A 15,163-nucleotide genomic window follows, 5' to 3' on the forward strand; every position below is an offset into this window, starting at 1 on the left:
CCACAATTCCTACCAGTAATTGACATTGTTCCCTCTGCGCAGATGCCAAATTCTATATTGATTTATGCAGCTACCAAGGAAATGGAAAACTTATTAGCTGTTGATGTAATAGGCAGTAACTGGCAAATAGAAACTTTATATGTGTAGGAGCTATGTACCTATTTTCTGTATGTCTGGATTGATTTTTGCATTGCACATTTGATTGGTTACTGTAATCTGTCACATGGGTTTTGGGCGTGGTAGAAGTAAATGAGTATTATCATGTATTCACCCTTTATTCTGTTAATTTAGTTAGGGAATAGATATTTTTTGTTGCCTGCTAATTTTGTAACCACTTCTTATACTAATTTATTAATGCTATACTGGTTTTGTTAGTTTTTAAATCACTATTTTTGATCGTTTGTCTTTGTCACTCATCTTTGTTGGTTTTGTAATAAAGGATTGAATGTACTTTTTTTCAATTTGGAACTCAGTTATTTAGAAGTGCATCATACAGTGTTAATTCCCTCACTCAGTCTCTCAGTGGTTTTGGTTTGTTGTTCAAATAACCACTACAATATGGGTACCCCACAAGAAGATGAGCAAAGCCCACCACATCCATGTGGTCACCCAGGTGAAGAGCAAAATACCAGATGCTAATAGTGCATTCCATTAATTAAGCCATTATTGGCTTTATCATTAATTTTATATGACCCTGAATTATTTCATAATGGTATTAATTGAATTAGTTTTTGAGCAACTACACTGGTACAACAGGGAAATCTAGGGAAAGATTCTTGCTGTTGTCATCTGTTGCACAAAACTTATCTTACTAACCTATAGCTGTACTTACAAATACCTAGAAAAAAATAGTGTTTTAGCCTTATATTATTCAAGTTTTGTTTCCAAGTTCTAGTGAGGAAGAAATCATTTTAGACAGCTTTTCAGCAAGACATTGTCTAATATTAAGCAACTGGCAAAATGAAATTAATTTCATTGCTTCTTCTCAATTTTTTTTTTGTTTTTCTTAATGCTATCATCTGTTCCCTTTTCACTGCTATATGCTGGAAAACGTGCTATGATTCATACAACCAGAGAAATCCGACTTCTTTCAGAGATGTTCGGTAATTAAAGACGGGAGTCAGTATGTCATTGTCTCTCAATATCCTATAATCCGATTGAAACAAGGTAATTAATTCCCATAGAGTTCTCAAACTTACAATAAGCTTACCATCATTCAAAATGCAATAAGTAAATAAGTAGTGTGAAGTATTTCCCTCCAGCATCCGCAGATATCATTAAAGATGTACCATGTCCACAGAGAAACACATATAAAATAGTTGGGAACCCTTGCCTTATTCAAAGGAAATTGATTAAAGCCCTTGGCTATCTAAGGTTTTTCAAACAAGGAATATTTCTTGTTCTACAACATCTGTTTGATCTCCCACAAGGCTGTTGTATATCTGGGCTGTGAAGGAACCAGATCTGGGCACAGCACTCTTCATGATAATGTCAGTGAATTGAACAATGTCAAAATGCTGTCTTTTAGTTTATATGGAATAGTTCCATCAATACAATCCATCACCTTGATAGCTTCACATATGATTTATTTGCATTAGTTATGAATCTTCTGTAATCTGTGCTTTAGAACAGCTATTCTCTACCATTAATTATTGTTCTGTTTTATAGATGTAACATATGCTATTTGACCCACTCACTGAACACATAAGAATCTTATTGTTTTTTATGTCCTTTCTATACCATATTAAATTCATACTATATTCCCAATTGAGGAAATTAATAAAAAGTAGAAAACTAAGAAAAAGAAGAAGAACATTAATTTTAAAAAGTAGAAGATTAGTCTAGGATCATAGGAAAACACAGTTAATGGGCGTTGCAAGTTTCCAAGATGACTATTCAGTAAACCTGTTAATCCAGTATTCTCAAACACAACAGCAGATTTGACTTATTGAATGCAACTCGTATTAATAATCCAACATGCTTTTATTTTGGTTTATAAAATTTACTGTAGTATAATAATTTTTCATGTAAACCTGATGTTTTTAGAGGGAGCAGGAAATTGAAATAGTAAGTTTCAGTTTATTAGTCTCTGAACAGTATTCTTGAACCTATATCAATGCACACTTGGCCTATTATCGGGGCCCATAACTCCAGCCACACAGATAGCTCGAGTCCCCCAGCACACACTACAGGCTAATGTGTAAGCTAGATGCTGAACTACCCAGATTTCTGAACCATTGGACACCAGATTATCAGTATTGTATTTCTTAGAGTAAAACTTTTTGGTTGTAAGATCACAGCTAATACTTAATCCAGTGGTTAAATTTTCTACAATAATACAACAATAATCCTTTTTGTAATATAATCCAATGTAAAGCACAGTAACAAAGGTTTTCTGAAAGTCTGTTTGATGAATGTGCCTAATTTTCCTATTCTATCAACCTAGTGACTACCTTGAAAAACTTTTGTTTATTATGAGTGACCTAATTTTTCTGAAGCAGTGCTGTGAATTTATTCTACAGATGCATTTTTTTCCTGAATGAGTACTGTAATGGGAGGTTGCCATTTCATTATCTTAAATAATAAGTGTAACTTATAAGTGAATCATAACAATATCTTAGTTAAATAATATTACAATATTTTATATTACAAAAGTAACTACAGTTTAGAAATGTATAATTGTGTGAAATGTTTTATGACATGATGTTGTAAGAGTCACAATATAAATGCAAGCTTTTTATTTTGATTTCTTTTATAATTTGATTAAATTGTATATTAGGTAAAATAAGTTCATATTTTACTTAACTACTTTTCATTTATTCAGACAAAGGGTCTTTGAGTAGAAAAGTTAATTTTGTTTCTCCTCCCGCAGATGGAGACTGACCTTAAAATTTCTAGCATTTTCTGCTTTTATTTTAGATTTCCTGTATTTGCAGTTTTCTTTTGATTTTCAATTATTTTTCTTTCCTAATTGATATGTTCTGATCCATGTTCTGTATCTTAGAAACATTTATCCAAACAGCATTTTTATTGTTGTTTGTGATATATATGAATGTATAAATGAAATGGATGAGAATAAGCACTGATTAGCAAGTTTACAGAAAACTCAAATACACCGGAAATGTGGATACTGAATAAGGTTGTCAGAGGATACAGCAGGATTCGTCAGTTGTAGAAATGGGTAGTGAACAGGCAGATGGAGTTTAATCCAGACAAACATGAGATGTTGTACTTGGAGAATCAACTGTGAGGGAGCTGTGTATAGTAAATGGCAGGACCATTGATGTACAGAGGAATCTTGGGTACAAGTCCATAGCTCTCTGAAAACGGCAACACAAATAAATAGGGTTGTGAACAAGGAATATGGCATGCGTGCCTTCATCAGTTAGGGCGGGGGTCGGCAACCTGCGGCTCCCGAGCCATTTGTGGCTCTTTCACCTCTGTGCTGCGGCTCCCTGTGGCTTTGGGAAATAATTGGTCAGTATTTAATTAAAATGTATTTTATGTTAGTTTGTTAGCTTTTGAAATGTAATTCTAAATTTGAAGATTATGGTGATCTTGTACAATCTAAGTGTGGCGACACATTTCCTCACAATTAGCCAGCATTCCGGCTAAGGGAGATAGCCTACGGGGGTTTGTGAATACGCGTCTTTTGCAGCATCTGCGTCCATGGGAGCTGGGTTGAGGGAGGCTTAAAAGCAAGGCTGTTTAGTTCGAATAAAGTTATTCGACTGCAGTTTACTGACTGCGTGAGCACACCGCTACAACGTGTTTTTATCGCTATTAATATACGTCACCACTGCCAATACCTGACACCCGCCAGTGCGCGATTTCTTTAATTTTTCGATCCAAGGTAAGCCAACTATGGAGAATTCTAAAAAAAGAAAAGTGACTGAAGAAAACAGAACGTTTAATGATACGTGGACAGATTCATTTGCTTTCACTGTTGACGAGACTGGTTTACCGGTATGCTTAATATGCAATGAGAAACTAGCAAACAACAAAAAGTCAAATGTCGCAAGGCATTTCCAGAATAAACACGCAGCCTTTGCTCAAAAATATCCGGATGGAGATGAGAGAAAAAAAGCCGTTTCGGAACTGATGCGGAAGGTTGATCTGAGCAAAAATCATTTCCAGAAATGGATGAAGTCTGGAAAATCAACGACATACGCCAGTTATATTGCCGCTCAGGAAATAGTCAGGCACGGGAAGCAGTTTACAGATGGTGAATATATAAAAGAATCTTTCATTAAGATTTCAGAACATCTATTCACGGACTTTAAAAACAAGAGTGAAATTGTGCAGAAAATCAGGGATATGCCCCTCTCTGCAAAGACTGTCAAAGACAGAACCATAAAAATGGCAGAAGACATCACAAGACAGCAAATTAAAGACATCAATTCAGCTGTGGCCTACTCGATTGCCTGTGACGAGTCTAAAGACAAAGGTGATATTGAACAAATAGCGTTGTTCTGCCGGTATGTAAACTCTGCCGGGCCACAGGAAGAACTGATTGAGTTGATACCTCTAAAAGACCAAACACGGGGGGAGGACATCTGTGAGGCTGTCTTGAATTGTTTAAGAGCCAAAGGAATAAAGACCACCCATCTGGTGTCAGTAGCTACTGATGGGGGCACCGAATATGACGGGAACGCACAAGGGAATTGTGGCTTTACTGCAGAAGTCGCTGGACAGAAAGCTGCTGACTTTTCACTGCATCTTGCACCAAGAGGCACTGTGCGCTCAAACATTTCCTCCGGAATGCACAGAAGTAATGGATGTTGTCATTCAGATTGTCAATAAAATAATGGCAAAAAGTTTAAATCACCGTCAATTCCGTTTGTTACTGGACGAGCTGGAAATTGCATATTCTGATCTCCTGCTGCACAACAAAGTCTGATGGTTGTCCAGGGGGGAGGTGCTGAAACGCTTTGTCGCGTGTCTGGAAGAAGTGAAAACTTTCCTGGGCAGCAAAGGGCTCAACTTTCCTGAGCTGGAACAGCCAGAGTGGCTGGAAAAGCTACACTTCATGGTAGACATGACAGTGCACCTGAACAAGCTGAACACAGCTCTTCAACGGGGTAAGGACGTACAGCCCTGCACATGTTGGAGGATGTTTTGGCATTCGAGCGCAAGTTGACGTTGCTTGCCAGAGATTTACAGAAAGGCACATTGTCTCACTTCCCCAATTTGAGAGAGTTCAAACAAGGTCACGACATGATAAATTCGGAGTATTTACATTCTGCAATCATCGCAATGCAAACATCGTTTGGGAAACGCTTCTGTGAGTTCAGAGAGGAAAAAAACACATTATCCTTCCCGGTCACTCCCCTAAGCATCGATCCATCCCTACTAAATACGACTGCATTGTCAGGTGTGAGTCAACCTGAACAAGTATGATAAATATTTTAATTGCCTATTATTTTACGTATATTCATATGCTTTCATTGTTCAGTGAAATAGTCCTTTTATTTTTCAGGTTGACAGCTGGCTGACGTTATTTTTGGTTTGCTGCTGGCGGCAAATTTAAGTTTGGCGTTTTTCATAAATACAAGAAGGACTCAAATAGACGTTGAGTATTTTACTTAAAAGTAACCTTCAACCCAACGTCTTTTTTTCGGAGTTCAAAATGTTTTTGTTGCATGCAGAAATGTAATTTCATTTTCTCTGCAGGAGTTCATCAATTTCATAAATGCAACACATTATAGTTTGTTTATACATAGCATAAAGGCAAAACAAAACGTTGTATGCAGTGTTATTTCATTTTAAATGTCAAGCGGGTTTTGCGGCTCCCAGTGTTTTCTTTTCTGTGGGAAACGGGTCCAAGTGGCTCTTTCAGTGGTAAAGGTTGCTGACCCCTGAGTTAGGGCATCGAGTATAAGAGTCAGGAAGTCGTGTTGCAGCTCTGTACAGCTTTGGTAGTCCACATTTGTTAAGTTTTGGTCACTCCATTGCAGGAAGAAAGTGAGGGCTTTGGAGAGAGTCAAGAGGAAGTTAACTTGGTGCTGCCTGGAGTAGAGACCATTAGTTGCAAGAAAGGCTTGGGCAGGTTTGGATTACGTACTCGAGAGCATTGGAGGCTGAAAGCAGACTGGTAGAAGTTTATAAAAGCATGAGGGGCATAGATAGATAGGGTGAATAGCCAGAGTTTTCTTTGCAGGATAGAGGTGTAAATACTAGAGGGCATAGCTGTAAGGTGAGGGGGGGAAGTTTAAGGGAGATAAGCAGGGCAAGTATTGCCTGTATCGTGCTGCCAGTGATGGCTATGGAAGAAGGTGTGACACTGATTAAGAGGCATTTAGATGTGAAGGGAATATATGGAAACGGATCATGAGCAGGCAGATGGGATTAATGTCATTTCGCATCATGGTTGGTACAGACATTATAGGCCAAAGGGCTTGTTCCTGTGTAGAGCTGCTTTACCTTCAGTGGGCCGAAGGAACTAATTTTGCTCTAATGATGTTAGCCATTACAGTCTTCCCTTTCCTCTAATTCCCATTGATTTCAGCTCCCTCCCCCCCCCCCCCGCAAACATAGTATTCCCTGCTACAAATGCACTCAGTTAAATGTTGGCTTTACAGCAAAAAACTCGACTTTTGCCATTCTGCTCATCTCAGTAGATCTTGACCAAGAGATCAAAAGTAGGCTGATGGGACATTTATTGTGAAGTTTGGATCTTTACAGCTTTTAAAGGTATAACAAACCATCTGGACAATTTCCCAGGTTGTTGACATATTGGAAATGCTGAAAATACCTTAAAAAAATCACCTTTCATTTCCAGTAACATACTTTCTTTGTTCTGGGAGAAGCATCAAGGAGGGGCTAGAGAGTAATAGCCTTGGAGAGCACAGAATACGAGACTGGATAAGAATAGACTAGAGGAGGCAGTTAGTACAGTTGAAATATTATGAACTGTGAAGTGACTCAGCTGATCTTGGTATCACACATTCCCAATTACTTGTGAATGTCTGCTAGAACATTGAAATCAGTGCACCTGATCTTTTGTTCTGCTACTGGACTTGACATTGAACTGTGGAGCACTGACATATTGACAGGGGATCTCAAATATTAGTGCTCACATTTGGATCCTCAGTTTTAAGCCAGAGTAGAGAGGTGGAGAAATATTAAATGGGATTACCAACTGAGGGGAAAAAGATCATTGCAAATATATTAATTATTTTACTTTAGTTTATCATTTTTATGTTAATAATGTATTCTTTAAACTAATTTTTAATATGTTTACTTTGAAAAGTTACAACATTTTTAAAAATTCTGTCTTAAGACAAAACAAGCAGTCTGAGGTTTCTTAGGTGTACCTATTCATTACTTGGAAGATTATATTACCTCAAGAGATGTCTGTCAGATAAAAGGACCCAAATGGGTTGACCCTCCATTTGTTGAAAACTCAAGTCTAAATGTCTGGGCACTGAGGGCATGAGTCCAGGAAATGGTAAGGTCCAGTATGATCCAACCCAGTAGGACACCTGTAGCAATTTAAAAGTGTTAATTGATGAATTAACACACTGCAATGGACATGGCAAAGCCAATAGGTTTTGATAGCGAACCAACTTAGTGCTGGAGATATGCTCCAGAACCAGCCTTTAGTTGACCCCACCATTTAGAATTCTACATGTGTTGGACTTGTAAACATAATACATTCATCTCTGAGAAGCAAATCAGGAAAGCTTGTAAAATTTAGAAATTATTTTAAACTGAGATTTGAGCACCCCCTTTAGGCAATTTAAACCACAAGAGTAAGTTACATTTTTAAGGATTATTTACAAGCATTTTAAGGATTATCTACAAGCTTTATCTACAAGTTTTAATTGGAACAAATTACTTCTGTCTTCCTTTACTTGAGGTTTTGTCTCCTGAATTTAAACATTTCTTTAATTGATCTTACTGGTGCAGGCTTGACAGACTAATATTGTAGTATTCCATGTTTCTGAAGTTTCCTTAGTACTGCTGATCCTTCAGAATAAAACCGAGCACCAAAAATGAGTCAATAAGTATATTGTTCAATGTACCAATGAGGACCTGAATCATTTGGATATGAAACATTTGAAGAGCCTAAATAAACTAAAATCAACCCATTATTAACAAGTTCTACATGGTCAGCTGCTTGTAAGGAATTGTCCAGCAGCAATATTTAAGAGGACAGTGAGGTTGTGACAGTCATACAGTCCTAGAGTTCATGGTAGCATTGAATATTTTTCTAGTATTCTCACTAGCTTATATGTCAGCCTTGCCTTACCAAATGTCCAGAGGATACCTTTCTCGTCAGTGAATTAAATTCAATGTCAAAGTTAAATAAAGGTGAAAAAAAAAACTAAACAGGTCAGGGAGCGTTTGTGGAATGAGAAACTGTTCCCCTTTTCACATTTGCTATCTGACTTGCTGAGTTAATAACAGATCTTTTGTTTACATATTAAATTCAGACTCCCTGATTTTAAATTACCCTTCCAGCTTGTAGAACCTCCTAACTTCCTTGGTAGTTCTCATTTTCTCTATTTTTCAATTTTTGCCTGGTATTACTTATTTCTCTTCTACTGTGCCTTAAATCGCAAAAACTTTCAATAAGCATGGCTTTATACTCTGAAACTATCATTGTAAGCTTCCTTATCTTCATACTTTTTTCCCTCTTTAAAAATATTCAAAAATCTATTATAAAAATCCATTTGTAACCACACCTTTGGTTAACTTCCCAACTTCTCTATACAGTATTACTTGTTATACATTTTTCTTTTGTGCATTGTTATGTTTATTACATGAGGGGTAATTTTTCAAACTTGTGAGTTCTTAAACATTTGATAACCGATATGTAAATATAATATATATCAACATTATAGAAACAATTATTCAGGCACGCTTTACAAACCACAGGAATTTGTCCAAAATTGTTCTGGCAATAGTAGTGACAGTATCTTGGCAATGCTGAAAGCAGTAAATGTAATATCTTTTTTCTTTATCTTTGATTATACAGTTATTGTAAGGAAACAACCATACAGATTGCATCCTTCCTTCCATTGTTAGTGGCGTAATATCCAATGCAGTATTACTCCTTTCTGTGGATTTCATTCTTTCCCCCATCCTAGGCATTGGCCAACGGTTTTTTTTCTTTTCTCATGCCTATTTTGTATTTTTGTCATTTTTCGTTCCAATTCTATTTTGTATGGCAATGGTGTACAATAGTATTTTTTCCAGTTTAAGTTTTCAGTTGCCCATCGTAACATTTGATTTATCTTGAACAATCAAGAGTCATTTCACCTTCTTCTTAGGCAATCCTTCAAGATTGAGAATGATTTCCCTTGCATTTCTGTAGGTTCTGACATGGCTGATGTGCAGATTATGTCACATATATCGTAGAGTAGTACAGCACCGTTCAGGACGATGCAATTAGTGGCAAGGAGAAAAGCAACAGTTTCATGAATATCTATTGTTACCAGGCTGATGGGGTAGTACAGCACAATACAGCCCCTTTGGTCTCCGATGTTGTGCCAATCTTTTAACCTACTCCAAGAGTAATCCAACCTGTCCTTCACACATTACTCTGCATCTTTTTACCTCCAATCGCCTTAAAAAAATGCTCTCTCATATTAGCCATTTCCGCCCCAGGAAAAAAGACTGGATATCCACTTGATCTATGCCTCTTATTATCTTATATATGTCTATTAAGTCACCTTTCATCCACCTTTGCTCCAAAGAGAAAAGCCCTTGTGCAACCAGCCTATCCTCCTAAAACATGCTCTCTAATCCAAGCAGTATCCTGTAAATCTCCTCTGCATCCTCTCTAAAGCTTCCACATCCTTCTTATAATGAGGTGATCTAAAATTAACTCCAATTCTTCAAAAACACTAGAAAGTCTGCAGATGCTGGAAATCTAAAGCAACACACTCAAGATACTAGAGGAACTTGGCAGTTCAGGCAGCATCTATAGAAATAAATAGATAGTCGATGTTTTAAGCCAACACCCTTCTTCAGGACAGAAAAGAAAGGGGGGGCCAGGAATGGGAATTGGAATTAAAATGTTTGGCCACTGGAAAGTCCCAATTGTGGCGGATGGTGCGGAGGCACCCAATTCAGAGGAGGCCACTTTGTGTGCACTGAACACTAGACAGCCCGAGCAGGTTCGCAGGTGAAGTGTTGCCTCACCTGGAAGAACTGTTTGGAACCCTGAATGGAAGTAAAGTAGGAGGTGTATGGGCAGATGTGGCATTTAGGCCACTTGCAGAGAGGGAGGTTAAGTGCTGGGAGGGAGAGTGATGGAGAGAAGGACAAATGGACAAAGGAATTGTAGAGGGAGCGATTCCTGTGGAAAGTGGAAGAGGGGAGGTAAAGATATGTTTAGTGGTAGGATCCCTTTGGAGATGGCAGAAGTTGTGGAAGCTGATAGAGTGGAAGGTAACATGAAAGATTCTGTCACTATTAAGGCAGCGAGAAAATAGGATGCATGCAGATGTACAGGATATGGAGGAGATGTGGGTGAGGGCAGCATCAGTAGTAGAGGGAGGGAAACCTCATTCTTTAAAAGAGGACATCTCAGATGTCCCGGAACAACAAGCAGTTTCCTGGGAACCACTGCAGCAGAGACAAAGAAAGTGAAAAAAGAGGATTTCTACAGGAGAAAAGATGGGAAGAGGTATAGTTATATCCATGGGAATTAATAGGTTTATGAAACAAGTCACTTATCCAATACTCCAACTGCGGCCCAGCCAGAGTTTTATAGAGTTGCATCGTAACTGTGCAGTTTTCAAACTTAGTCCCCTGAGTAATGAAGGCCAACACACCATATGTCTTCTTAACCACCCCATCAACTTGCAAGGTAGCTTGAGAGATCTATGAACATAATCCCTTCATCCCTCTGCTTCTCTATATTGCTAAGAATCCTGCTATTAAACTTGTACTCTGCCTTCAAGTATGACCTTCCAAAGTGCATCACTTCACTCTATCTGCCACTTCTCAGACAAGCTCTGTATTGCATCAATATCCTGTTGTAACCTACAACAACCTTCTACACAGTCCACAACAACATCAACCTTTGTGTCATCTTCAAACTTACTAACCTACCCTTCATCCAAGTTATTTACAGTATAAAAGTTGCCAAGAGCAAATCCATTAGGAACACCATTGTTCACCGACTTTCAGGCAGAATAGACTCCATGTACCATCACCCTTTTTCTTCTGTGGGCAAGCCAATTTTAAATCCATACAGCCATATCTTAATGACTTTCTGAACGAGCCTAACTTGTCGAACACCTTCCTAAAATCAAATACACTATATCCACTGCACTTTCAACATTTTGCTTGTCACATCCTCAAATAATTCAATCAGGCTCATAATCTACAACCGACTTCTCACAAAGCCATGCTGACTATCCCTAATCAGATTATGCTTCTCCAATTGCTTAAAGAACCTGTCTCTAAGAATTCTCTCCAATATTTTGCCCACTGCTGATGTCAGGCCCACTGTCAATAATTCCTGAGATTATCCCTAATGTCTTTCTTGAACAAAGGAATAACATTTGTCTCCCTCCAATCTTCTGGCACTATTCCTGTGGCCAGTGAGGACAGAAAGATCATCACCAAAGACACAATTGCTTCTCATGGTAAATTGGGGTATGTCTTGACTGGCCCCAGGTAATTACGTTTTTTCAAAAGTTCCAGCACATTCTCTTTCTTAATGTTGACATGTTCCAGTATTTTGGACCGTTCTATGCTGACCTCATATTTGTCAAGGGTCCTCTCACTGGTGAATACTGAAGCAAAGTATTCATTAGGAATCTCCTCTACCTCCTCTGACTCCAGGCACAAGTTTCCTCTGCTATCCCTGATCAGTCCTACCTTCTTTCTGGTCATCCTCCTGTTCTTCACATACCTGAAGTTGTTGTTCCTCTCTGTGTATTGTGGCACATCAGGCAGCAACCTTGCCATTTCTTTAACAATTTTTTTTCTGTGTTTTATGAGGCCGAGTTGTTAGCTCAATGCTCAACCCAGCATGGATGAAGAGTGTGCAAGGAGCCAGCCGGAATCAAACCCAGGACCACTCATCTCAAAGTCTAGTGTGGATACATCTTCACACACAAAATGCTGGTGGAACACAGCAGGCCAGGCAGCATCTATAGGAGAAGTACTGTTGACGTTTTGGGCCGAGACCCTTCATCAGGACTAACCGAAAGGAAAGATAGTAAGAGATTTGAAAGTAGTGGGGGGAGGGGGAAATGCGAAATGATAGGAGAAGACCCGAGGGGGTGGGATGAAGCTAAGTGCTGGAAAGGTGATAGACTAAAGTGATACAGAGCTGGAGAAGGGAAAGGATCATGGGACGGGAGGCCTCAGGAGAAAGAAGGGAGAGGGGGAAGAACCAGAGGGAGATGGAGGACAGGCAAACAACTAAATATGTCAGGGATGGGATAAGAAGGGGAGGAGGGGTATTAACAGATGTTAGAGAAGTCAATGTTCATGCCATCAGGTTGGAGGCTACCCAGCCGGTATATAAGGTGTTGTTCCTCCAACCTGAGTTTGGATTCATCTTAACAGTAGAGGAGGCCATGGATAGACATCAGAATGGGAATGGGACATGGAATTAAAATGTGTGGCCACTGGGAGATCCTGCTTTCTCTGGCGGACCGAGCGTAGGTGTTCAGTGAAACAGTCTCCCAGTCTGCATCCGAAGGGATGGGGGGGGGGGACGAGTGGATAAGGGAGTCGCGTAGGGAGCGATCCCTGCGAAAGGCAGAAAGAGGGGGGGAGGGAAAGATGTGCTTGGTAGTGGGATCCCGTTGGAGGTGGTGGAAGTTACGGAGAATTATACGTTGGAGGCTGGTGGGGTGGTAGGTGAGGACAAGGGGAACCGTATCCCGAGTGGGGTGGCGGGTGGATGGGGACTCGGACTTGGCTTGGATAGGGACTTGACTGAGAACTCAGGACATGACTTGGAACTCAGATCTTGGCAGGGACTTGGTCCCTGGGTCTTTTCTAAGTCAAGCTGAGACCTTGAGCTTGGCTTGACCAGGAGCTCGGACTCAAGCTCAGACTCTGACTAGACTAGACTTGGACTCTCCTTGGACACATGACACAGTGCCAGGACCCTCCTTGGTATGGGTTCTGACGGAGATTCTAATGGGAACGGTCCGGCAAAGGAATAGCTGGACCCCTGAGCTATTTATGTTGCAATGAGGATCAGCTGCCTCAATCAAGATGTCCAACAGAACAAGGGGAAAAACGAATAACCAGAATACGGAATCTACGGACCGGACCAGACCGTGATAATTAAATGTGCCACTTCTCTTGTCAACCATGATTCCTTCATCTTACTATCCTTTTCTTGCCTCAGTGGGACAAGCCTATTCAGAAACTGATGCAGTTGCTACTTTAAACAACCTGCACCTGAAAACATCTATTCCTAGTTTGCATCTATAGGAAGAAGTGCAGTTGACGTTTCGGGCTGAGACCCTTCGTCAGGACTAACTGAAAGAAGAGATAGTAAGAGATCTGGAAGTGGGAGGGGAAGAGGGAGATCCGAAATGATAGGATAAGACCGGAGGGGGAGGGATGAAGCTAAGAGCTGGGAAGTTGATTGGCAAAAGGGATACAGAGGTGGAGAAGGGAGAGGGTCATGGGATGGGAGGCCTAGGGAGAAAGAAAGGGGAAGGGGAGCACCAGAGGGAGATGGAGAGCAGGCAAGGAGTGACTGTGAGAGGGACAGAGAGAAAAAAAGAGAGAAAAAGAAAAAAAAGGAATAAATAAATAAATAGATAGATTAAGGATGGAGAAAGAAGGGGAGGACGGGCATTAATGGAAGTTAGAGAAATCAATGTTCATGCCATTACCCAGAGGCTACCCAGACGGAACGTAAGTTGTTATATTCTTACCAAACCCCTTATTTATTTGTTTGTTTGTTTGTTTGTTTATTTATTTCCCCCCCCCCTTTTTTTCTTTTTCTCTCTCCCTCTGGTGCTTCCCTCCCCCTTTCTTTCTCCCTAGGCCTCCCGTCTAGCCCAAAACATCGACTGTACTTCTTCCTATAGATGCTGCCTGGCCTATTGAGTTCCACCAGCATTTTGTGTGTATTGCTTGAATTTCCATCATCTGCAGATTTCCTCGTGTTTGCGTTTTTATATTCCCAGTTTACAGTCCCAATAGTATCATAATTCACCCTCCCCTGTTTAATACTTTTCCATACTATCTCCATACTATAACTCTTAGGCTATGCTTAAGAGGTGGGGTGACTGTTTCTGACATGCTTATCCACTGAGAGATCTGTCTCTTGACCTCATTCATTGCTTAGTACTGGATCCAATACGGTCTCTCTGCTAGTCATCCTTCCACATATCATATCAGAAATCATTCTAGACAAACCTAACAGATCCTGCCTCATCTAAATCTTTTGTATTAAGAAAGAGTCAAACAATATTAGAGAATTTGAAGTCACCCATGAGAATAACTGTTATTTTTGCATCTTTCCAAAATCTGCTTCTCAATCTGCTCCTCAGTCTCTGCTGCTATTAGGATGTCTACAGAATGCTTCCAATAGAATGATTGCCCCCTTCCTATTTCTGACTTCCACCCAAACTGACACAGTCTCAGCAGACAATCCCTCTATAGATGCTTCCCTTTCTGCAGCTCTGATACTATCCCTGATTAGCAGTGCCACTCCCCACTTCTTTTACCTTCTTCCCTGTCCCTTTTGCAATGTCTAAATCCCAGAATAACCAAGAACCATTTCTGTCCATGTGATGGCCAAGTCTCAGCAATGGCCACAACTGTAAAGGATCCAGCCTGAACACTGGGTCAAAGGGGCTCTGCTGATAGCTCTGGACTATGACAGCCCTTAAATTCTACCTTCTGTCACCTGGCCATGTGGGCTTTGAACCAACCCCTTCCCTAATTGGACTCTCGCCAATTACCCACTTATCTCCTCAATAGCACCCACCTGTTTCTGTTCTCGCTCATTACCCAGTCCATTTAAACCCTGCCTCGACTCACACTGTCTGCCTGTTCGTCCCAGTCCTGAACTGAGTTGTACTAGTCCGCTATAGTGACTACTGCCAGTGGAAATTGTTGAATTCTGTGTTTCCAGATTCTGCCTGTTTGGAACCTGATTCTTGCCTGAAGCACCCGTAATCGTCTGCCCTCGCCAGACAGCCTTTCCTGGGTAAGACCT

At 40.0% G+C, this 15,163-nt stretch overlaps 1 protein-coding gene across 1 annotated transcript in view; it reads left to right on the forward strand.

Annotated features, from left to right (window-relative positions):
* LOC132379805 (general transcription factor II-I repeat domain-containing protein 2-like) overlaps nucleotides 1-15,163 on the forward strand; it is a 100,233-nt gene that overhangs the window by 3,601 nt on the left and 81,469 nt on the right. Inside the window, exon 2 of the mRNA XM_059948088.1 lies at nucleotides 11,965-12,086. Within this exon, the coding sequence (XP_059804071.1) occupies nucleotides 11,965-12,086 (122 nt within the window). The remainder of the gene's footprint in view (nucleotides 1-11,964; nucleotides 12,087-15,163) is intronic.

The sequence above is a fragment of the Hypanus sabinus genome, chromosome 22 (assembly GCF_030144855.1).
Source record: "Hypanus sabinus isolate sHypSab1 chromosome 22, sHypSab1.hap1, whole genome shotgun sequence".
Lineage (NCBI taxonomy): Eukaryota > Metazoa > Chordata > Chondrichthyes > Myliobatiformes > Dasyatidae > Hypanus > Hypanus sabinus.